A 25,045-nucleotide genomic window follows, 5' to 3' on the forward strand; every position below is an offset into this window, starting at 1 on the left:
ACGTCATGAATGTGTCACTGACTATGCCAAGTACATGCAAGTACCACTGAACCTAAACTGCATTTATTATTATGTTTTCATGTGAATGTTTTTCGCCCAGTTCATTACCCAAAATGAGTATAGATAAAGAAGTTCTCAACTTTTGAAACCGTACTTATTACATGTAAGACTTCCGTGTGTGACGCGGCAAACACATATACCGGGAGTAAGTTAAATTCCGTTGTTTTGGCATACTAGCCTGGTCTACCAAACTCAACTTATTCCCCAAGATTGGCGGGAATGTTGCAATAGGATGGTTTAAACACACCAACATCCGACATGGAGAAACTGGCGGTTATAAGAAAGGAAGATGTGGAAATGCACGAGGCTTTAGGAGGAGGCGGCTTTGGGATTGTATACCGTGGGAAACATAAAGTGTGGGGAGACGTGGCCGTGAAAGTTCTGAAATCGATTATGTAAGTAAATAAAATAAAATACGCATGGAGTGTTCGAAATTTTGCACTTGTCCGATGCAACAAGTTGTAAAATTTACAATATTACGTGGATGTCGAGTTGTGAAATAATTATGATGGTTTTAAGTCAGAAAATGCAATGGGAAAAAGAAAAGTAGTAAACATGAGGGAGAATATGTTTGAACACTCGGTATTGTACATTAGGGTGTTGTGAAAAATACTTTCTTTTAGTCTCGGATCAACTTAGAAATTTTAGGGTAGATACCGGTACTACTATTGTGCCCGCTATTGTGCTGAAAATATCAAAGATCGGAGCATGTTTCGTCCAGGCAGTAGATTTTCACAAAATCCCTACTTACCTGCAACATTCTTAGAAATATTTTACTCAACTTGCGTTGTGCCTGCGCAATGCATTATAAATCACTGCGCTTTTTGAGTAATTGTTTACTCATTTGTTGAGTTGTGACCTTTTTAAGCTCAATGTTGAGGAGTTTTTACTCATTTGTTGAGTTGTGACCTTTTTACTCAATGTTGAGTAAAATATTTTTTGCAGTGTATTGCTTACTGTATAATAGAGAAATCAGTAGGAAAAATCTGGGAAAAATAACACTACCCCTACCACTTTATAGTTTAGCAACTCTTACACCCCCTACATGACCTGTCTGTAGCGAGCACAAATTGTAGCCAAGTGGAGACTATTTATTTACCTGATGATGCTTGGAGGATCCAAATAAAAGTGTTTAATATTGGCTATGATGTCATGTTATGGAGCATGTCCCCAGTTTCACTCTGCCACTTTTCACAGTTAAGTGTAAAAGCACCTCTGGTCAAAACATTGCTGGCGGAAAACAATCTATCAATAGTTTTTGGCAATGATGTGGTTATCTATGCAATAAGACCCAGATTGTGAGATGTGACTGAGTGAAACTGGCCCTATGATAATTCTTCCCCTACCCTTAAATACACTGCAAAAACGGCAGAGCAACACTTAATAAACACTTTAACACTTCATAAACACTTGTTTGTACAGTGAAGGTATAGGGGTGTAAATTTATAAACACCAAAACACGTTTAGAAATATGAAGATGTTTAAAGCTGACCAACAAAGAGCTACAAAGCTCCTGGTGTATAGACGAATCCAACGAGCCAAGACAAGATAGTGTTTAAAATATGTATTTAAATGCAATTCATGCAATGAATTTCATGTTTTTATGTAATAGCCATAGTATGCACAACATGTAATAATAGTTTACAAATTTTGAAATTATTGAATAATTTGAGATTTAAACATTATTATATTCGTTATTCCAAAGAGTACAAGAAATAATTGAACCATTTTGGATTGAAACATTCACAATAGACAATACCGTTACCACAATCATATTGTGTGAAATTTACGTGTTCCTGCTTTCATATCAAAGTCAAATTTAAACATTGTCCCCGACATTGCCAAATAATTCTTTTCTGCAGTGACAAAGATGTTATTCGAAAAGAAGCCAACAAAATGAAGAAAACCATCACATCTGAATATTTCGTCCGCATCAAAGGCCTTATCGAGACCGAACAAACCACTAGCATTGTGATGGAATATTTTGAGCTGGGAAGCTTGAAGTCCTTCAGGCGATATTTGGATGCGGAGTGTTGGCCGAGAATGATAAGGATGATCTTAGAGATATCAATGGGGATGAATTATCTGCACACCTTGGATCCTCCGACTCTTCATAGAGACCTGAAAGCTGACAACATATTTGTAGGCGAAGGATTTCAAATCAAGGTACGTGTAATTAATGACGGGTCAGATGGTAGAAGCCATAATATATTTTGCCAGTTTTAGCCACCACTTGCAGAAAATATTGCCGTGTACTTCTTAATATTAATGCATTAACTTCCACAAGTCCGAAAATATACCAAACAAAAGTTTTGGATGTTTCTCGAGAAAAACCACGGGGCAGAAATGGCACCTTCTTATATCAAGCCTTTGAATCTGCTTTATTAAACAGTATCTTTACTTATCTCAATATTTGAGTGCATTCACCCATTGAATCATATATAATATAGACAAGACAATATAGACAACACCTATTCTTTTAGACCTTTTTAAATTTTTTTACCCAAATTTGCGAACCTACAGCTGAATTCCTTTCATCATTTAATTTCTACTTATGTACTCATATACTTTCATGTAAATGATCCTGTGTGCACCGTTAATTTAACCATCATTGTCGATTCGCTATTATTTTAGCGGTTTTATATTAGAATATTAGGGAGCGTTCACAAACACTTGTAAGGGGGGGCTGATGCAAAAAAAATTCATCGCAAAATTTTTCGGCGCCCCCTTTACAGACCTCAAAAATTTCAGCCCCCTTTTGACATGAAAATTATGGGTCAACCCCATAGAAAAGCATATAAACTCAATTTTTCCAGGAACATTTGTGGTCATTTTTTCAGGCCCCCCTTAGGAGGGTCAAAAATTTTCAGGGCCCCCTTTTTGCATCAGGCCCCCCTTACAAGTTTTTGTGAACGGTCCCTTATTTCCTTTAAACATTAATACCCAACCTTCAATAATTTACCAAATTTACTAAAACTGATATTAACAGAATTGTTTTTACTGCTGTGTATTTTAAGGATGTGTCCTGAACATCATACTAAAAGTATAAAGTTGAACTTGGTGGAAAAGTATATTTTGGCGGGAAAATGAAGAGGTCATTTTAAAACTTGCTGTCACAGCTAGCTACCGCTTGACTCTAATAAATACATAGTATTCATTAATAGTACAGTTACCCTTTAAGATCAAATTCTGTTCAGACAATGTATATTTTACCCATTCAACCCAAATTAGCATGAATGGTAACCTCGCACACTAGGAAAATATTATCATTATTACGATTTATTACTTCCCTGTTGCCTCAAAATATAATTTTCAAAACTCTATATGTTTAATACGGTATTTCGTATGAAATACAAGAATACTCTTTAAAATGGACAATCCCCCAGTTTTTCTCTCTTTTTCTCCAATTTCTCTTCTAATACTGCGGGGGGTGGGTGGTGGGGGGGGTGGGGCGTGCGCCCGTTTAAAAGGGCTGTATACGCTACTGTGTTAAAGTAGGTATTAAATGATATATTTTTGTTCAAAAACATGTATTTTTGTTCAATTAGAATGCAAATATATAGACTGAAAAAAAGTGTTTCTTGATTGTTGGAAATTAGGGCCAGTGTTTTTTGTTATTAAAAACTTTTTTCCCATTTTTTCAAAATTTGAGTCGGTCGATTGAGTCCTAATGCTGACCCATTTTTAATATTTGACACATATTCTTATTCGTAGATTGGGGATTTTGGCTTGGCATTAGATATATCGTCTATCTCTAGCAGCGACAACAAAGATACTTCAGGAACATGTACGCACATACCTCCAGAATTATGGTCTGGGACGATATTAAAACCTACAATGAAAATGGATATCTACGGGTAAGAATATTATGATTATTATTAATATTATTAATGTTATTATTATTATTATTATTGTTATTATTATTATTATTATTATTATTATTATTATTATTGTTACTATTATTTTTATTATTATTATTAGTGTTATTATTATTATTATTATTATTATTATTATTATTATTATTATTATTATTATTATTATTATTGACCTACCTTGACCTACCTTGACCTAAGCCGTCCACACCATTTTGGGAATGTGTGATGGCTTCTGTTTCAGGATGGCTTGCCAGATCCTCCGATCACGTGATAGACTGGTAGCTTCAGCCAGGGAGCTCAGGTTTCTAGTAGCACAGTCTGCCTTTACACAATCTGTCCATTTCTTGGCTGGTCTTCCACGTGGTCTTTCACCATGGATATTGGAGGTCAGGAGAATGTTTGGGTATCTTGATGGTTGCATCCGATTGACATGGCCAAAGTATTTCAGTCGTTTTGTGGTCACTCTGTCAATTATCGTCTCCTTCAGACCTAGGCTTTCTCTGATGACGGTGTTCCTGATTTTGTCTAGTCTGGTGACACCCATGATTTTCCTGAGGCAGATCATCTCAAAAGTCAGCAGCCTATTTTCGTCTATCTTTTCAGTGTCCATGTTTCTGAGCCATACATAAGGATGGACAGGACAAGTACTTTGTAGAGTTCGATTTTTGTTGAGCAAGTGATGTCTTTAGCATGCCAGATTTTGTTGAGACTTTGAATCGCCCCAAGGGCCTTTCCAATTCTGTGTCTGATATCTTCTGAGCATGTTCCCCTCTGAGTAATGGCACCTCCAAGGTATATGAACTTGTATACCTGAAGAAGTTTCACCCCATTGATGTTGATGTTTAGCTCCTGTGGTTGCTTGCTGATAACTTGTACCTCTGTCTTGGCGATGTTAATCTTCAAGCCGAAATTTGAGCTGTTTAGGTTCACTTTGTTGGTCAGTGTTTGCAGATCTCTTTCATTTTCGGCTATCAGCACAATATCATCTGCAAAGCGAAGATTATTTATCAGGTGACCTTGTATGTTGACGCCAATTATTATTATTATTATTATTATTATTATTATTAATAGTGTTATTATTATTATTATTGTTATTATTATTATATAGTTTCTCCATTACGATGTTCGAGTTCGTCAGTGGAAAAGTTCCATGGCCACATATATCATGTACGTATAAATTTCCATCTGTCTTTGAAAATAGTTGGTTACACTTCGTCTTTTGTCATAGGTCGTCTGACTCTGTCTTTCTGCAAGTTTGTTTGCGTAATTAGTGTGGCATAAACCTCACTCCATTTTATTTGACTTGGACCCCAGGTCACTTAAATGCAGTGGATTGGCTGCGGAAGCATTACAAAAATGGGGGAGGGCGACCATATTTTGTGCCTATTTCAGATGGGCACATTTCAATTTCAGACTATTTTAGCCCAAAAGGAAGGCGCATTTTGGTCGGTAATGGAAAAGTGCGCGCGAAGCGTGAAAATGTTTAAAATTTTATCCTATTCTTGCCCCAAGACGCTGTTTTTCGGGCAAAAAAGGAAAATGTGCACATTGTTTTGTTTTTGTGGCTTCTATTAGGATTTTAGGGGGCCACCCCTGTAGAAATATATCTCATCCTTGGCAGATGTTTTACTTGTTAAAATTGCCAATATATTATGGGCTAAACAATAAGATATGCAATTTGCGAAATCATGCACTGTCGTCGCTAAATATAATTATATCTACCCAAATAAGTATGTTAATTATTTATTTTTATTTATTATTTTATCAATTATTACTATCATCATTTTTTTCATCAGGGGCCTTAGCGCATCTCGTCAGCCAATGGGTTGTACAGGGCAAACGTCCAGAACTGAAAGAATTACCACCGGAAACACCAGACATTATTATTACTCTGATGGAGATGTGTTGGGCACAAAATCCTGACGAGAGGCCGACATTTCAAGGTATTATAATTTGCCCATCAATGTAATTAGTCACTTTCAAAAAATGTCGGGGTTTGAAAATAAAATATAGACGCAGTAATGAATTATGTTAGCTAAATCCAAGTACAATTTACTCACAATTTTAAGCTTTCGCCATCTTGTCTGATGGCTTTATCACAGATGGTACGGACCACTGCTTATCCGTCGAAACTTGACAGCTGAGGTATCCTTATTTCCCGAAGTGATGCTAGCAGTGCAGGCAGTGGGTCATACACGTGATCCAGTTTACCCATGAAGAGGAAACAGACAGCAAAATTCCATTCCTGGATACGCTGATCATAAACGTAAACAAAGCGGATCAATAAAGAGCTACAAAGCTCCTGGTGTATAGGAAGAAAACTGAAACTGATTGGTATTTGAACTTCAATTCCCAGCATCCCCTGTATCAGAAATTCAGCACAGTAAGAACATTAATGGACAGGAAGGATTGCATAGTTACTGAGGAAGAGGATAAACAGGTAGAGGATCAGCGAATCAGAAATTCTCAATTTCTGAGCCTCACAAGTCGTCAATAACAGACCACATTGCACGATGAATGTATTTACTTTCTAGGTGACGGTATGACCCAATGCACTGCTATCATCAATTCTGGGAAATAAGGATACTTCAACTGTCAAGTTTCGCGGGATAAGCAGTGGGCCGTTCCATCTGTGATCAAGCCATCAGACAAGATGGCGAAAGCTAAAAATGTGAGTACATTTATATTTGATTTAGCTATAAACATAATTCATTACTGCATCAATTTATCAATCCCACAAATGCATATCGTCGGCAACACATTGTAAGAGATATTGTGGTCAATCTTTTTTACCAATCTATCTTAATTGAATATGTCAAATTCAATATAACCAGTGGCGTAGGGGTTGTGGCGCCCAGGGCTAAAGAAACATAATGGTGCCCCTCTACCAATTCATGAAACAATTGCGCGGAGCGTGCGAAAATTTGCACAAAAAGGGCAATTTTGGTTACAACGAAGTCGATCTTCAATTGATCTTTCAAATGATTTTGTGCTAATATGCGAGCGTAGGGGGCGAACATTTTGACTTTCATCGCTTGGAGGGGCGCAGAATTGATGCTGAATTACATAATTAGGCGCCCCTAAGGGTGGCGCCCAGGACACGTGCCCCCTTGCCCCCACCCCACCCAGTCGCTATGCCACTGAGTATAACGTAAGTGTATTAATATCATTCTTCCTTTTCTATGCATTTCTTTAGAAATTCAAGAACTTCTGACTGCTTTGTATGAGAGCGATTACAGAAAGGAGATACGCAAGGCGGATATCGTAATTAATCGCAATATGATCGAAGCTGGAAAAGTAAGAATTGTTATTTAATAGGAAGAGCTGCTTTTGTAGAATTTTCTTTTTATCTAATACCGGATTTAATACTTGCATTATCTGTGAATTTCTCAATAATTGCAGGGAATACAATCGGTGGTCGACATTATATATAGATCGAAATGAGCTTACCAAATATTGCCCTTTTCAGCTATTTTCCCCACGCAGAACATGCAGAAGGATCTCTTTAAAACACTTATAAAAGGGCTCAAAGTATTTGTCACCAACATTTGATGCAAGGTGGGGTGGTTCCAGGTTAGCAGCTACGTATAGCATATGCTTGGAAAGAATAAGAGAATCTCAAATATCTTGATTTGCCTTGCTTCCTCTCACTTGGAGGAGAGAAAAGTGTGACTTTCTATATTTCTTAGGTGGAAAAGGGGCCGAATGCCGGGGCAAAATGATCTTATCTTCACATCAGTTTATACAGTAGATTTTAACAGTCTTTCACTTATTATTATTAATTTGCTTATGGCTGAGTTGGATTTAAAATAATATAAATAAATAAATTATTGCATTATATGCATCTTCAGTATTTTAACTCCAGTGTCTTTGTTTTTTGCAACACTCTATCTGTTTCCTGTACTGTTTAATATTAATCATCCATAATTCCAGAATGACTCACAGGATGGATTCAGCAGTGAAGAGAGTGGCCTCGGAACTTCCACCAGCATCAAAGTAGGTACTTCGCAATCATCAGACTGGTCATCCATGTCATCAGGCTCAAGTGCTGGAGCTGCGAAATCCACGGTATGTTCTTTCTTGCAAGAGCCATAATATAGTCCGACGCAAAACACATGCAAAGCGTCGTATTGTTAAAAAGGTATAGTCGCATTAATCCCGAGTAAAATAAGATCCCATTTGAGTTCTAGCCACATTCGACCAGGAATATAAATGTGAAATTTGACCCGAATAGTGTCAAATTGAATTGAGTCAAATTTATGATTTCTGGTCAAATTTGACCAGAAATCTGATGATATTTTACTAGTTAAATTTGACAAGATCTTTTAAAGCGTATTCCCTTCATGTTTTTCTTCTGTCACAAGTCAAACATGTGACGACAGAACTCCAATTTACACATGTAGCGGGTGATTTTGTTTTTGTTGGACGGGCTTTAGGGAAGGGGTATGAACGTTTGGACAGTATTTATTGTGGGACATTAGAGCACATCAAACATATCGAATTGCATTCTGAATGCGAAGAATGTCATTCTGATATCAAATAATTTTGATTTTTTAAATTCGCAATGTAATACACATTTTATGGCAAATCATTAAAAATTGATATTTTTGATATTAAACAGTACTCGAAGTAAACTTTAAGTAAACTTTATAAATCTGATGATTTATACTTCACGTGTATGTAGTTGGGGTGAAAAGCCGATCAATCGAAAATTTTGACCTTTCGTATTGAAGATATGGATTTTTTTTCCCAAAACACCAAAAAAAAATAGGTCTTTTTGGAAAAAAATCCATATCTTCAATATGAAAGGTCAACATTTTCAATTGATCGTCGGCTTTTCCTCCCAGCTACATACACTTTAAGAATATATCATTAGATTTATACAATTTACTTCGAGGACTGTTATATCAAACATTTGAAAAATATCAAATTTTTATAATTTGTCATAAAATTTGTATTATATCGTGATTTTCAAAAATGAAAATTATTTGATATCAGAAAGACATGCTTCGTATTCAAAATGCAATTCGATACGTCTGAGGTGCTCTCATGTTCCATAAAAAATACTGTCGAAACGCTCAAAACGCTCATTCCAGATCCCTTAAACAATTTTAGGTCAGTATGAGAGCAATACACAAAATAAATCCAAACAGAAAGAGAGTGTAAAAGGCATGTCTGGCGAAACAACGTGGCTACATATTGACTACGGGTTTCTTTCTTTTTCTAGTTATTTGGACGAGATATAAAAATAACATATTATTATGATGTGTCAAATATTGAAAAGTTAATTGAATGAACAATAATATACTAAAGGTTTTGAATTGAATAGAACGGAAGGTCAATTATCTACCTAATGTTACATTCATTTCATTTTTACATCAGCTTAGCAGCTCTGGAAGCAATACAAAATCTGCCTCGTCTGAAGTTCATCAACATGAAAAGTTGTCATCCAAATACGACTCACGGGTATGAAATCGTCGTTTACTTCATTACGTTAGCCTCGGAGAATGCCGCTTTAATTGATTAAAATCGGAGAATATCCCTTTAAAAAAGTTGGAGAATGCCTTTTAATTAAAACAACCGAGAATACCTCTTTAATAAATATAATCGGAGAATGCCCTTTTAAATAATCAGAGAAGGCCAAACATTAATCAGTGCGGTTGACATGTTTTTTCCCAGGAAAATGTATGAAGCTAATTTTAATAAGTTACTGACGCTTGGTTTTAATTGTTATGCAGGTTACAGGCCAAATAGTGTCTAACTACAGGACAAGGGACACCAGAAGTGAGTACAAACAACTCTTCAACTTAGTTTAAGCTAAAGTTTATATCATTAAGGGCTGGGGTATGAACGTTTAGACAGTATTTTTTGAGGGACATGAAAGCACATCAGACATATCGAATTGCATTCTGAATACGAAGAAAGTCCTTCCGATATCAAATAATCTTGATTTTTTGAAATTCACGATATAATACACATTTTATGGCAAATGATTAAAAATTGATATTTTTGATATTTTTAAAACAGTCCTCGATGTAAACTTTATAAATCTAATGATATGCACTTAAAGTATATGTTGCTGTGATGAAAAGCCGACGATCAATTGAAAATTTTGACCTTTTGTATTGAAGATTATGAATTTTTTCCCCAAAACACCAAAATAATTTAGGTCTTTTTGGGAAATACGAAAGGTCCAAATTTTTCAATTGATCGTCGGCTTTTCACGGCCCAGTTACATACGCATTAAGTACACATATCATAAGATTTATAAAGTTTACTTCGAGGACTGTTAAATATCAAACATTTTAAAAAATATCAAATTTTAATAATTTATCACAAAAATTTATCAAATTTCGCGAATTTCCAAAAAAATCTAAATTATTTGATATCAGAAGGACATTCCTCGTATTTAGAATGCAATTCGATAAGTCTGGTGTACACTCAGGCCCCACAAAAATACGTGGCAACGTCTCTAAACGTTAATATCAGATCCCTTAATTTACACATTTTTTTTTTCATCCGGGACGAAAAGAGATTTGAAGGGTAAAAATGCATGTAAAATGCAAATAAAAACTATTAACAAATTCTGCTAATTTTAGATGATCATATGCTAAATCTTTCGTTTTTCTTTATGTATTTTGCACAGATAGTTTAAAGAAGCACGTAATGATCTCGTACCAATGGGATGCCCAAGAACGAATGCTAAAGTTACGCGATGCATTACTCAGTGCTGGGTTTGATGTTTGGATGGACGTCGACAGGATGGGTGTGTATAAATAGGCTAACATCAACACACGCCCTCTATACATACAGCAGAACACGGACGAACGGACACCAATATCGACACTCACGTACCCCCCCAACTTACTACCATCACAGTATTACGACCCCTGACATGGTAGAAATATCCGAGAGAAATATAATACTGTGCACAAAAGACATGCGTACACTTAAAACAAAAGCCATTTCTTAAAGACACTGAAACAAAATAAGAAAATAAGGTGGTCAATAAATAGAGAATTTTGGTCTGTGTATTTTGATACCTTATTTCTCATAGCAATTTGAATAAAAAAAGAAGCATGCATAATTGCATATATGTGACCATCCACCACAAACCGGCGGTAAAGTCGGCAAATTGTATTATGAGTTAAAGTGTAAAATGTGCATAAAGGTTCTATTCATAGGTACCTCAAGTTGATACTACATGTATCTCATTTTGCTAGTGGCAGTGAAGCACCTTTTACACCAATCATTAATCCTATTGTTGAAGATAAGGTTCTACCTATGTATAGACTTCTTAAATAGCTCTAGTCTTTGTTTGCATTGGCTAAATCTTCAAGTGATGGGATACAAAGCATTGTATTTTGTTTAGGTATGTATTAACAATGAGAGGACATTCCTCCCATCTATTTGACCCAACAAGAAAACCTCATTTGAACCCATCTCGCTCAGTCAGTGTTGCCGATACCTTACATGCAGTGAAAGAAGCACAAAGGCGTGGCGAATCAACAATTGACCTCCCAGTCCGAGCCAAATGTCCTACGTCAGCTAAGTTTAGCCAACGGAGACACTTCATTGATAACCCATCCAATATTTATTGATGTATGTTGCTCTAACAACTCGTAAAGAAAATATACTTTTAAACTATATCCAAAACCTGGATGAGGTATCAAAGTACGCAGAACTAAATTCTCCATCTGTCGTCCACTTTGTTTTGTAATTTAGTTTATAAATTGATTTTGTTTAAGTGTACGGATAATTTTTGTGCGCAGTATACATAGTATACCCTGGTGGGGCACAGCGTTGTAAACATGGTAAATGTTGAGATATCATGATAATTATGCAAACCCCTCCCCACACATTTATTATAACACATAATAATTGCAAACTACAACTTTGTAACGAAAAACTGACTAATTTTCATTTCTGAACCTGAAATAAATAATATATTTCTCATAATTTTTTGCCAGAGGGAAACATGAATGAAAGGATGGCAGAAGCGGTGGAAGGTGCAGCAGCAATTCTTGTCTGCTTTTCAAAGAAGTACCAGGAGAGTAGAAACGCAATGAAAGGTATTTTGGATCAAAAAAGTTCGTTAATTATTGAAACGGTTGGTTCGTGCAGAGACACTTGGTTCTGTTGGCGTATGCAGACTCATGCAATAATGTTCAAGCCCGGTTAAATGCTTGTAAGGTTGCTGGAGAGAAAGAAAGAAACAAGATTGAGGGTCAAGAACAATAAAAATGAACGCCATAATCCAAACTGCCGTAGTTTTTAAATTGCTTCTGGAAAAATAATTAAAATTAAGTTTTTGGTCGTACATAACTCTTACAGAACTCGGGTATGCTAACCATCGAGGAATAAAACTAATTCCTCTGCGGTACGAGGACTACAACCCTTCAGGGTCTCTTGGTTTCATCATCAACACGCTCCTGTACTATGACATAAAGACAGACGAGGATATGATGAAAAATATGCCGAATATCATAAAGGTACTGAGGAAGTGTGTTGATCCCAGACATAGTGCTTCTCAAGGTGGGTACGGTAAGCAAAAGGTTGTGGTGATCCGGAAATAAACAAAGAATGCATTCAATTGAATAAAGTTTATTTTCAAATTTTTTTGTCTTCATTTTTACTTACTTATTTGGGCTCAAAATAGAAAAGGAACATATTGTAATAGTGTAACCACATGATTTTGTGACATTTATTTTGTGATCATCCTGTTTATTTCAGGGAAAGATCCAATACCAACTCCCCAGCACAGAAGTGAGAGGACAACAGCTGTTCAAGATGATGAGGTATTATTATACACACCGTCGTTTTATCTTTTCAGTTTCTGTTTCCGTATCCGTATCCGTTTTCGTAAGTCATTGTTATTCTGAAGTGGTAGCCTCCCAGGTGTGACCAATCTTTTATTCTAGCCTGTTGTTAGTTACTAATAATTTGAAGCACGTGAATTTTAGTTTTCGTTTTGGTAAGTTATGTTAACTTTTGACATAAAACCTTGAGATGAGAGGTTAGGTGCTAATCTGATATTGGTCACCAGTTTAGATCATTAGTCAACTCGACTGCTGATGTAGATGAACTTTCTGAAGCTTATGAAAAGACTGTCATTGATGTTTTAGACCAGCATGCTCCATTGGTTACGAGAACCCGGAATGCACGCATCAGGCAGCCTTGGTACAACTCCGGGGGGGGGGCACTTCAATTTGAAATGGATATAGGTGTAGGGGTCATTGGGTGAGAGCATGATTTTTGGCATTTGGTGAAAGCAAAATGTAAAAAATATGGGGTCATTGGGTGAGAACATGACCTTTTTTTTAAATGGAATCTTTGGGTAAGACCAAAACAGCGCCACAAAAACCTCGAAAATCGAATTTCTAGTTCTAAATGGCTTCAAATTTCTTTATTTTTTCAAAATAAGTAACAAAATCAGTGATAAATGAAAGTTGCTGTTCAAATTGAACTTATAAGGGTCTTTGGGTGACAGATCAAATGGAAAAATAGGGGGTCTTCGGGTGACAGAGCGCGGAGCGAGCATGAGTTCGTAAAAAAATATGGGGTCTTTGGGTGACAGCGATGCTGAAAAAGGGGGTCTTAACAGCCCTACATACGCGTCACCTCCAAAGTTGGAGTGCCCCCCCCGGGGTACAACTCAGAAATACATCATGCTCGTAGACTCCGCAGAAAGCATGAGAAGAAGTGGAGACAAACAAGACTTGAAGTCCATCACCAACTTTACATTGAACATAACAAAACTGTTAACAGCCTAATTGAAAAGGCTAAACAAAGTCATTATGCTATGAAGTTTCAGGGTGCTAATGACACAAAGACCATGTATAAGATCGTAAATAGTTTGTTAAATAGTAAATGTAAGATATTACCTGTATATGAGTCAGCTGAGGATATGAGTAATGAGTTCGCTACATATTTCCAAAACAAAGTAGCTAAAATATATGAAGATCTTGAACAAGAAGTATCTTGCACTGGTACAGTAAGGGTGAACACTGACATGTATGACCATGATGTTTCTAATATAATGTGAACTCTCTTTTTATGATCATGTTACAGAAGATGATGTTAGAGATCTTGTACAAGGTAGTGCAACAAAAAGTTGCTTGTTAGATCCTATTCCTACCTGGTTACTGAAAGAAAACATGTCTGTGTTTTTGCCTGTAATAACTTGCATCATAAATACATCCATTTCCTCAGGTGTATTTCCCAGCTCACTGAAACATGCCGTCATAAACCCCCTTATCAAAAAGCAGTCTTTGAACCAGAGTGAACTGAAAAGCTACCGACCGGTTGCAAACATACCTTTCCTCTCAAAGTTGATAGAGAAACATGTTGTCAACAACATCAACAACCACATGTTGAAACATCATCTTGGTGAAGAACTGCAATCTGCCTATATGCGTGGCCATAGCACCGAAACGGCACTGTTGAAAGTGAAGGATGAGATTATGGGACATGTGTACAACCAGAAAGGAAATTTCCTTGTCTTACTCGATCTCAGTGCGGCTTTCGATACGGTGAACCACAACCTTCTGCTGAGTAGAATGTCGCATGAGATCGGGGTGACTGGGATTGCTCTTGACTGGTTGAGGTCCTATTTTACTGGTAGAACAACAACTGTTGTGATTGATGGTGTCTACTCAATGGCAAAGACCATGGACTATGGACTACCTCAGGGCTCAATTTTGGGCCCCGAGGTTTCACAGTGTATACAATTCCAATAGGCAGGATCATCAAAAACCACTCGCTTTCATACCACATGTACGCGGACGATATACAGATTTTCTGTAGTTTTGAGCCATCTAACCCATCATCAATTGAAACCGCTTTGTCATCAATAACATCTTGTATCAAAGAAATCGACAAGCTTTCGACAAGAGTTTTTCTCTCACCGCACCTGCACTCTGGAACTCACTTCCATCTGAACTCCGTACTGCTGCTTCTCTGCCAAGTTTCAAGAAAGGCCTCAAAACCTTCCCGTTCCCACAATAATCTGGTGGCTTTGTTTCAGTTTTGCTGTTTTATTTTGCCTTTCAAATATTTTGTGTTCCATCTTGGCGCCGTGGTCTTTATGAAATGGCGCCCTATAAATGCTTTGTATGTAATGTAATGTAATGTAGACAAAAGAAGAGTGTAAATTTTACGGTTCTAAATTCGCGCAAAATTGCAATTGTGTTTGGTGTATATGCACTTACGCCTAGGCGTGAGTGGCTCGTAAAAATAGTCTTGTATTGAAATATATACTAACCATGTTGCCAAGTTATAAGCAAAAGTCTTTCATATTGGCGATGAAACGAGTGTCTGAAATAGCCCAATATCTCCCAATGAGGCGCGTACAAGTGGCGATTTGGTAATCATGTTTTATATTGAAATGCAATACAAAAGAATTGCGTTGGAGCAAAGATAATTTATTCTATTCATTCGTAACAATGGCAAGCTAATCTGATAATTGGTTGGGCCTATATGCAAGACTCGGGTTTATTTTAAATGTTTATTTTTGCAGAGCTTATTTTCAGTCATGAATCATACTGATAAATTTCGCAAGGGAGGTGGAAGGAGGGAGGGAAGGGATACTTTATACTGAACAAGTGAGAGTGGGAGGAGGTGAGGAAGAAAGAGAGGAGAGGGAGAGACGGACATACTAGAAAGAGAAGAACTCGAGAGGAGAGAGAAGGGACCGGAGAGAGAGCGGGGAGATTGATCATTCGGAGGGCTAGGGGAGGAGGAAGCAAAATAGAGAGACAGACATTGATACGAGGGAAGGGCGACACTGCGGCCCTGCACAGGTGCATTGGGGTGCGACAGGCTCATAAGCGGACCTTTTGTGATTTAAGGGCTTATTTTCAACGTTTTTACATTTTTCATTCGGATTGGCATTTTGTCATAATAATGTGAATCAATTTGACAGTGTCAAAGACAAGAGGGCGTTAGACCATTAAAAACACCGGTGTTCCATAATCTTGTCTCTCCAGCCTTTATTGACACAGGCATTCACCAGTGTTGAAATAAGCTGAGTGGTACTTCAAAGTTAACAATGAAGTCAGATTACAGTAAACTTACTTAATCCCTTGCGTTTTCGTATCTGAACAATAGACTTACGGAAACTGAAAAGATAAAACGACCCTGTGAATGTCGTACAAATTTGCTTAATGGTGCATGCTTGTTAATGTTAGTGACTTTCTTAGAAATTACGCAGCGCCCTCCCCGTAAAGCCCTATAGTTCAATCAAGGATCGTATAGTTAAAATGTGAAATATTCAAAATGCGAAACATTCAAAATGCGAAACATTCAAAATGCGAAACATTCAAAATGCGAAACATTCAAAATGTGAAACATTCAAAATGTGAAACATTCAAAATGTGAAACATTGATATTCATGATAAAGCAGTAATCATTCGCCTAATGCACTCTCAGAACATTGGATAAAAACGCCCAGCAATGGTTAAGATTCTTGAAGTTGGGCAAAATACAGTTAAATACATGGATGGTCAAACCTATCAATATGGTATTTACACGGATTGGGTCAATTTACCAAAATTACCAATGTTGGTTAAAAGTTCATGGTCACATAGTGTTCCTTTGCGAACTGTGATTGGTAATTTGTGTTGGGCAGAAAAATATGCAAATGCATTGCAGACAACAAGATGGCCGATGAGTGCATGGGTTGCTGCAAAGCTTGTGGATTGGGGTCTTCAAGATCTATTCGAGACCTTTGAAAGTAGGAAATTATATTATAAAGTATATCATTTTATCGGGTATAACACGTAATTTAAGTGTATGCGAATTGAACAATAGCTGAATCATTACGTAACAACTTGGCTGACAAATTGTTCCAATTGTTGCAATTGCAAATTACTTCTCTATGTTTCTTGTAACCGTTGTGGTCTGATCCCCTTGTAGGCTTTTTATTTAGTGTCGAAATATTAACAATGTGTACAGTGGATTCCGTTACTATTTTGCATGTCTATCTGAAACCTTTAAAAATACAAAACAAACAAACAAAAAACAACAATAACAAAATATATCCAACCAAAATATTAAGTTCACAATATAAATTTCAAAAAAAGGGAACAAAAACATTTCATAGCAAGCTTTTATTAACGCTTCTTCACATAAGTTCAACGCCCTGCCGACTGAGCTAATGGGTCAGATAGAAAAAAACGATACCGATTACCAGTGTGGTTCGACTACATTTATAAATACGTTTTTACAAAATAATACGCACGTGACCCATCGGCACCAAGACCAGCAAGCGTGACCATATACTCATGCATTGACCACTATACAGAAACGGATTGGAACTCTGTAGATAAATATCATCAAGTTTGAGTATTAATTGAATAGCAAAATTATTACACATGGGGGTTCCGAATTTGTAATATGTTATCAAAAACAACATTTTGAAAGTATCTGACGACGGAAACAAAAAAATTCAACGACGGAAACGTTTACAATATAACAACAAAGTTAAACAAAACAGACAATTTTGCTGCACCGTAGTCTCATGTTGTTCCGTCTTTGCATTCAAATGTATAGGAAGACCACCCGCTATGTAGATGGTCACTTCGAGACTTATTGTCTACAAGCTGTTATGGCAGCGCGGAGGTGGTCACGTGCGTATTTATAAACACGTATTTATAAATATAGTCGGAGCATACTGATTACTTTGGCATGTTTGAGAGCAGGCTGACTCCTAATTACCTCCAGGATAACAAGATAACCTACTGTATATACGTGTTAGAAGATACTGAATTTTCACTCTATGGGCACACTTATGGGTGAAAAATGTCTCATACGCATTTGTGATTTGATCACTGAGACTGCATTTTTACTTGGGAGGGCATGACAGGTCTGGAAATGAAATAATAAGAGCGCCATTTTCATCTCCATCACCTTTCCCAGAAAAATCACAGGTTTGATTTAATTTGATTTAATTATTATTATATCTTTATTTCGCAGAAAGTCGACTCAAATGTCATAAGCAGAAGGAATAAGTCTGAACAGAGTCTGTATCAGAATGGTAAGTCTGTTGATCCGCTTAAGTTCACGATGTTATATATTAATTTAAGGGGGTACAACACCCCTGGCCAATTTTGAGCTTATTTTTGTATTTTTCGCAAAAATTAAAATATGTATATTAAAGGGGCAAGGACTACAACTACAGTACTGAAAATTAAGCAACTCAAAGCAAGTAGTTATTGATTTATTGATCAAATATTGGTTTCCCTCATTTTTGACTGTAACTCCACAACTGTTGTCTGTGCTGAAATAAAATTTCCAGTGCAGTAGTTGTAGTCCTTGCCCTATAATACACATATCTTACTTGTCCCCAATGCGCTATAATTTTTGAGAAAAATGCAAATATGGGCACAAATTGTGCAGGGGTGTAGTACCCCTTTAACACATTAAAATGACAAAGTGCAATTGACAAATGACGATATCATTAGCGCCACGTATGTAATCTATCCGACGTCATAATGCATAGCCTTTGTGGTGTTTTAAAAAGGTTAGAGAGGTAACACAAACAACCATGTTTAAATGTTGGGTTATATAAAGGGTAAAAACGTTTTAATAATATTTATAATTTGCTGCAAAACATTACAATATTATAATGTATATTTAAAGTGGAACCAACACATCCAGTAGTATAACATTTATCCAGGGACATTAGGACAAATTATTGGCATTCACTAGATAGACAGGGATTTTATTGCACCATATCCCACAATCATGACAAGTGCAGGTGGTGTTTATATTATGCAGAACAAGTGAAAACTTATCACCTTGTAAAACGTACATAACTCATTAACAACAATAAATCAAGCAAGTGTTCAAATTATCAACAATGAAAATGAAAAATGTCATGTTTAAACATGTGATAAATAATTATTAAATACACAGTGGAGATCGGGAAACCTCGACCAGAACGTAGCACCCGTTCACGCCCTCCAGCGCCACCACCAGAACCAGTGAGGTTACCTCCAGTCCCACCGCCCAAGCAAAAATCAGCGCAAAGTGAAGAATTATATGAGAACTTAGGTGAAACAGAAGGCACTAGAGTCCCTCCAGAGCCATTGACAAGGTCTCCGCAATCTATGCCAAACCCTCAACAACAACCGAATAACCAACCTGGGGTCTTTCATGGTGGCGCTCGACCAAGACAACTAATTTCGCCAATTTCGCCAGGTACCATGTTTGTTTATTATCATATGAAAATGAAGAGTTCAGATGATGAAAGCGATATACGCCATCGCTGACACGTGTTCTTCATAATTGTTATTATATTATTGTACAGACTTGACATTTAGTATGAAATATTTTTCGCAAAATTCAACGACTGGTCTTGATGGAGCCTGCATAAACCGCACGGACTAAATATTAATTGCGGTGTGTCGGGAGATGGTGTAAAATAATTGTTTGATAGAAAATGTGCTTTTCATGAGTTTACATTAATGGTGCTCATAATGTAGTAAAATTAACTAAAGTGACGGATTTAGGGAGGCTGAATTTGATCTTTTTGGGGGACACAATTTCGGACTTTATGCAACATTGTCTGGTTATTATCAAATTTATTTGGGTTTGAGGTGATATTTCGTAAACTTCGTCAGCAATTGGCATGGGTCAAAGCTGAAATATACTTTCAATATACCAATTTTTAGAAAATGGGAGGAGCTTAAAATATGGCTCTTAAACGTGATACCTACTCAGAAAGTTTGAAGCCCCCTGGGGTCAAATGTTATAAACTTATGGTTGCGCGGATTCCTGGTTGTCAAATGAACTCACGCTGTTTCTTTGTGTACAGTAAGTTTATAACATTTGGCCCCAGGGGGTCATTCAAACTTTCTGAGTGCGTACCACATTTATAAGACATATTTTTAAAGATCCTCCCGCTTTCAAAACTGGTAGATTACAAGTGCATTTCAGTTCTGACGAAAACTTATTGGTATTAAGATTCAGTAAATATCACCTCAAACCTCAATACATTTGTTAATATCACAATAATCTTGCTAAAATTCGGAAATTTTACTCCCACAAAACTCAAATTCAGTCTCCTTAAATCCGCCATTTTAAGATAATTAACTACATTATCAGCGACATAATGTAAACTCATGGAAAGCACATTTTCTATCGAACAATTATTTTAAACCATCTCCCGACACACTCCAATTAATATTTAGCCCGTCCGGTTTATGCAGACCCCTTCCAGACCAGTCTTGGAATGTTGCGAAAAAATATTCCATACTAAATGTCAAGTCTGTAATTAATTATTGATAATTTAATACTCTGACGAATATCATAAGAAACGATTTCTCAAATAATAAATGAATAGCTCAGCATTCATTAAAATCGAAAAAGAATTGACCTTTTCGGTAAATCCCATAACCCTTTGCGAGTACACCTGAGAACTCGTCATTTTACGTCACGCCGACTTGCAATGCGCAGTAACGATGTTCGATAAACGATGTGCGCATCGGCGCAGAACGGCGTGACGCAAAATGACGAGTTCTTAGGTGTACTCGCAAAGGGTTGCGGGATTTACCGAAAAGGTCAATCAAGTATACAAAATAATTATGTAGACATAAGTTACGGATTTACAACTTGGCATACACTAATACAGGAATGGTGAATAAATAATATCTGACAAATGACATTGTCTTGTTGTTCCATCGCAAAATGCAGTTCATTTTCTACATGTGACCTTTGTTTGGGACACCCTTTATGTATACCTTTTATTTGAACCCCTTCTTTGTATCATTTATCTAAGGGCAACGGTGTTTTTCTTCTTTCCCCAGGTTACACTTACACTCCACAACAAGTACCACAGCCCAAGCCAGGAGCAATTGATCAGCTGCGAGGTATTCAGTCTGGAGGTGTGGAAAATATGCTGCGGAGAGATTTGCAAAACTTTCTGTCACCTGGATCACAGACAGTCCATCATACAGCACCGACGATTCCTCAAGATACCATGGATACTGGGTTCCAACCACAAGCCGCTACTGTGTTTCCAGTAACTCCAGGTATTGATATAAATTCAGTATGTGCTCCAAAATCAATTAAAAGGAAATTAAAAGGAAAAGAATAATTGAGTCGACCCTGATAACCAACTGAGGTGCAAATGAAGGCGTATATCTATAAATTCTGATGTACCATATCCCTTTTCATGGTTAAATCGTGAATGGGAAGTACATGTAATTATTTTGTATAATGTGCATTCATTGTTTTATTTATTCTTTTCTTGCCGCAGGTCAAGGTTATATCCCGCCAGCCACAGTAACGTGTACATCAACTTCAGGTATTGATATAAATACACTCTGATAGACTTCTACATTTAGAAAAAAATGAAAAGAACACAAAGAAACCATTTTTTGAATCTGATACTTCCATCGTTAGAATGAGATGCAAGAAAACAGGCCATTATGATACTTTAGAATATCTTACTCTCCTTTTGTATTTTTGCAGTCCCGCAGATGGTTCTTCAGAAAGAGATTCAACTTCAACACAATATCAAAGCCGTGCATTGTTTCAGTAGGTTTATTGCTATTTGCACCGAAAACTACGTCGCTGTCTATGACATGGAAAGAATCGGAGTTACCCAGCCAGAATACACTTTGGCGTCACCTGATTGGAATAGCTTTCCTGGAGACGTCACCGCGACCGATGTGAGCATCTTAGCTGTAGTCTTCGGTGATCCCAATATATATGTATTTGATAAGATGCACAGCAGTCGCGAGAAAACAAAGGTCAAGATATCCAAGCAGGCTGACCCGCGTGCCATACAGGCTGGTCACGGGAAAGTCATTGTTGTCACAAATGGCTTGAAACTCCGAATCTTCTTGCTGCCCGATTTCAAGCTAAAGAGTATGTATTCAATTAGTAGCCCCCCTTCCACCATTCACTTAAACCAATGCTCGTTACTGGTTGCTACTACCAATATCATCCTGAGGTATCCCATTGATAACATGGGAAAGAAGATCACTATCTATACGAGCGACCTAGGGCTAGGCAATTGTAAAGGAGCCATGCTTCGTATTCAAAGTCATGACCCTAAAATTTTGGATCCCTTTTATGTTCTTTCTGAGGCTCAGTTCCGTGGTACCATACATTGTTTTGCATGGAATCGGAAAAAGAAACAGTTCGTCAATGCCGGTTGCATTGCAAAAAACATCCCCGCTATGATTTGGAAAGGCATGCATATTTCAGAAACTGGGCAGGTAGTAGTAGCATGTGAGCCTAACAGGCTGCAGATTTACAGGCCCTACCAGTATCTTCTGCAAGTAAGTGCTTAGTAGTACAAAAGTCCCAAAGTGGGCCCCAACAGAGTCGAGAAACAATCGGACTTGAATAGAGTTTTGATATCTTTTGCACAATCTATGAAGTTATCAGTGAATCCGTGGATAGTTTACATTCTACAAACTGAACATGTGTCACCTTTATCTAGTTATATCATAAAGTACAAACAATCTCTGGCTGACATATTTTGACGTCATACTGATGGGGTTGTCCCATTCTCCTGCTAGTATTACCAGAGATTAATAATTTATGCATAGTATTTGACAAAAAAAAAGTATACTAGCTAGAAGTATCCATGTCTTCCCACCATACCAGCTGACATTGACATCGAATGTGGCATAAGTATAAACTTTCTTTAATTAATAATTGACAGCAGTCATACAGTTAGGGTTGTAACACAGTGCATGAATATTTCAAATTTGGGAAGTACTCTTTTGCCGATCCGGGTCGACAGGCAAGTTTTCCATTATACACTTCCATGTTCTCGCTGCCTTGTTGTTTGTATAAGCGACTACTTAGTCATATTTACCCTGACCAATCGACAGCAGCTCTTAAGCAGCGCGGTGATATTTAGTAGATGTGGCATTTAAGACAGAAACATCACCATATGCAAATTAGGGTTAGGTGTTAAAGGTTAGGGTCTGGGTAAAGATTAGGTTCAGGGGTTATGTTTTGGGGTATTTTGTCTTAAATGCCACATTTACCTAATATTTTAAGGATATTTGTCTAACATGGAGCTATTTGTAAACTACACGCGCCAAGTGGAAGTGCGCTTTATGCTATCATGTCATAAGTCAACTAACATAAATTGGAAACATTTGGAGGGACATTCCTTTCAAAATCAATAAAACGAGTAGCGGTGTTTGACTATCAGTATCATCGAAAAAAAAAAGGAAAAAGTGGTTTTAGCACAGAATATTTAGAAGCCAATTTTGGAGGAAACTGAGCCGGAAGGGAGGAGGACGTGACAGGACTGTTAACTTTTCGGAATTGCTTGGAGTTAAATATTGTCAAACAAGGGCATATCGGGATGGATATGTTTGGCAACTAAAATAATATTGGTCACCACGACTTTTTTTTTTCTAGGGCGCTCTAGAATCTAAAAGATGGGTTTGGTCGAATACCTTATAGTCTGGTGAATTCAGAAGACTTTGAATAGTAAACCAGCCAAAGTTTGTCATCTAAGCCAAAGCTTGTCATCTAAGCCAAAGTTTGTCATCTAAGCCAAAGCTTGTCATCTAAGCCAAAGCTTGTCATCCAAATTGTATCAGACAATGTCAGACATTCACTAGACTTATACTAAAAGTCAAGTTTTGATGGGATACCACTATACCACTATTTTGAAATGTGAAGTCAAATGATACACAAATAACCCATTTTCATTATGAAAATGGGAAAAACAGGAGGTCGAATGAGGCCAAACAACTCTTCTTTGGCCTTACCCAGAGACGATACTGTGAGACTATACAATTCTTGGTGTATTGGCAAACTAGTATATCCTTTGCAATACTCAGGTATAAATGGTTAACTTTTTATAATGTAATTATCAAACTATCTTTATTCGAGTGAAACACTTAAGTACAAGCTGTATCAAAATCATTGGTATCCATCCATTTTTATTGAAAATGGAGGAGTCTGACTTTAAATATCAAAATTCAACATAAGGTGTGTAGATTAATTGTATAACAACAAGTCATAAACATAACATTCCGGACATTTTACGAGTATCCAATGTTGCAGTTTGCAAGAGGTAGGCTTTTTAATAAACATCCAAATTGATGGGTACCAATCATTTTGATACAGCCTGTATCTTTCAGATGTCGTATGGAATAGATGTTGTACTTAGATTTTTCGAAATCACATGAAAAGAGAGTGTTTTTTCTCATTTTGGTGTCTTTTTCAAATGATCTTGTTTGCAAACTGAAAGAGATACAACCATAAAACTTTCACATAATGGACAAGACATTATTCTATCATTTGAATCATGTGAATGTGAAGTTATAGGCCAATCAAACTAAGGTATCACCCACCACTAATTGCAACCGAAACCATTTAATCACCATTCATTTCAGAAAAGTAGCCTACATTTTAAGCAGTAGAGGTGTACATGTAAAATGTAAAATATCACTGTCAGATTATATTAATTGTGATCTGAATAAATGAGGTAAAACAAAGATGAGTATTTGATTATTTTATGATACGATTTATTGTAATTGTCAAAAATGTCACTATGTATAAGAAATATAAATATAAGAAATCTACAAAACTTGGGTTCTGTCAAATACTGTTTAAATTGTTTTGGGATGAATTCTGAGGTCATTGGGCTCTTCCAGTTGGCCCTACCGCTACAGAGACAATTGTGACAGCTCGAGTCGAAAATCATAAAACAAATGGAAATAAGAAAGAAAAAAAAAGAACAAAAAAGTGCAGACACCATGCAGACCAGTCTTGGAATTTTGCGAAAAATATTCCATACTTATGTCAATCTGTAAATGTCGGGCAATGTCCCTTTAAACACATTTATCTCGGTACAAACAACAACGGAAGTAGTGGAAATTGTGGGGCCAAATTTCAAAGCAACTATAATGTGACGGCTCATATATCCCCGTTGCCTTATAGAACATATGATCCAAACTAAATCATATCTAAATATAACAAAACTGTGTTTACATTTCTGTCACATCTTTGTCTATTTAGCTCTCACAAAAGTACTCCGCATGTTTGGGGAATCTTTAGCATTACAGTTTATAACCGAATATTAGTATAATCTCCATTTGTGTTCTAAAAATTGTCAATTATTATGT

The 25,045-nt window shown here is 36.8% G+C and overlaps 1 protein-coding gene across 4 annotated transcripts; it reads left to right on the forward strand.

Moving 5' to 3' along the window:
• Nucleotides 1-22: 22 nt before the first annotated feature.
• On the forward strand, nt 23-24,415 carry LOC140171354 (uncharacterized). 4 transcript variants are annotated; one of them, XM_072194595.1, is made up of 18 exons: nt 23-455; nt 1,923-2,226; nt 3,775-3,917; nt 5,044-5,102; nt 5,732-5,878; nt 7,132-7,232; nt 7,869-7,931; nt 9,318-9,401; nt 9,674-9,719; nt 10,582-10,701; nt 11,906-12,007; nt 12,270-12,479; nt 12,669-12,733; nt 17,910-17,970; nt 18,852-19,136; nt 20,744-20,968; nt 21,196-21,243; nt 21,411-24,415. In XM_072194595.1, exons 1-18 carry the CDS (start codon nt 319-321, stop codon nt 22,235-22,237), a joined length of 3,027 nt encoding a protein of 1,008 aa, XP_072050696.1. In that variant the 5' UTR covers nt 23-318; the 3' UTR covers nt 22,238-24,415. The 4 variants fall into 4 exon arrangements, with proteins under 4 accessions (XP_072050696.1, XP_072050694.1, XP_072050697.1 ...); XM_072194593.1 differs by having other exon boundaries at nt 24-455; nt 7,869-8,003; XM_072194594.1 differs by having other exon boundaries at nt 25-455; nt 7,869-8,003; nt 12,270-12,470.
• Nucleotides 24,416-25,045: the final 630 nt, after the last annotated feature.

Source organism: Amphiura filiformis, chromosome 15 (assembly GCF_039555335.1).
Source record: "Amphiura filiformis chromosome 15, Afil_fr2py, whole genome shotgun sequence".
Classification (NCBI taxonomy): Eukaryota; Metazoa; Echinodermata; class Ophiuroidea; order Amphilepidida; family Amphiuridae; genus Amphiura; species Amphiura filiformis.

What these genes read in the sequence shown, in the direction of transcription:
- LOC140171354 (XM_072194593.1), top strand. Translation starts at nt 319, where the DNA reads ATGGAGAAACTGGCGGTTATAAGAAAGGAAGATGTGGAAATGCACGAG. An exon ending in CAGGACAAGGGACACCAGAA is followed by an intron (nt 9,720 to 10,581) that starts GTGAGTACAAAC and finishes TATTTTGCACAG; the next exon opens with ATAGTTTAAAGAAGCACGTA. An exon ending in TGCTTCTCAAGGTGGGTACG is followed by an intron (nt 12,480 to 12,668) that starts GTAAGCAAAAGG and finishes TGTTTATTTCAG; the next exon opens with GGAAAGATCCAATACCAACT.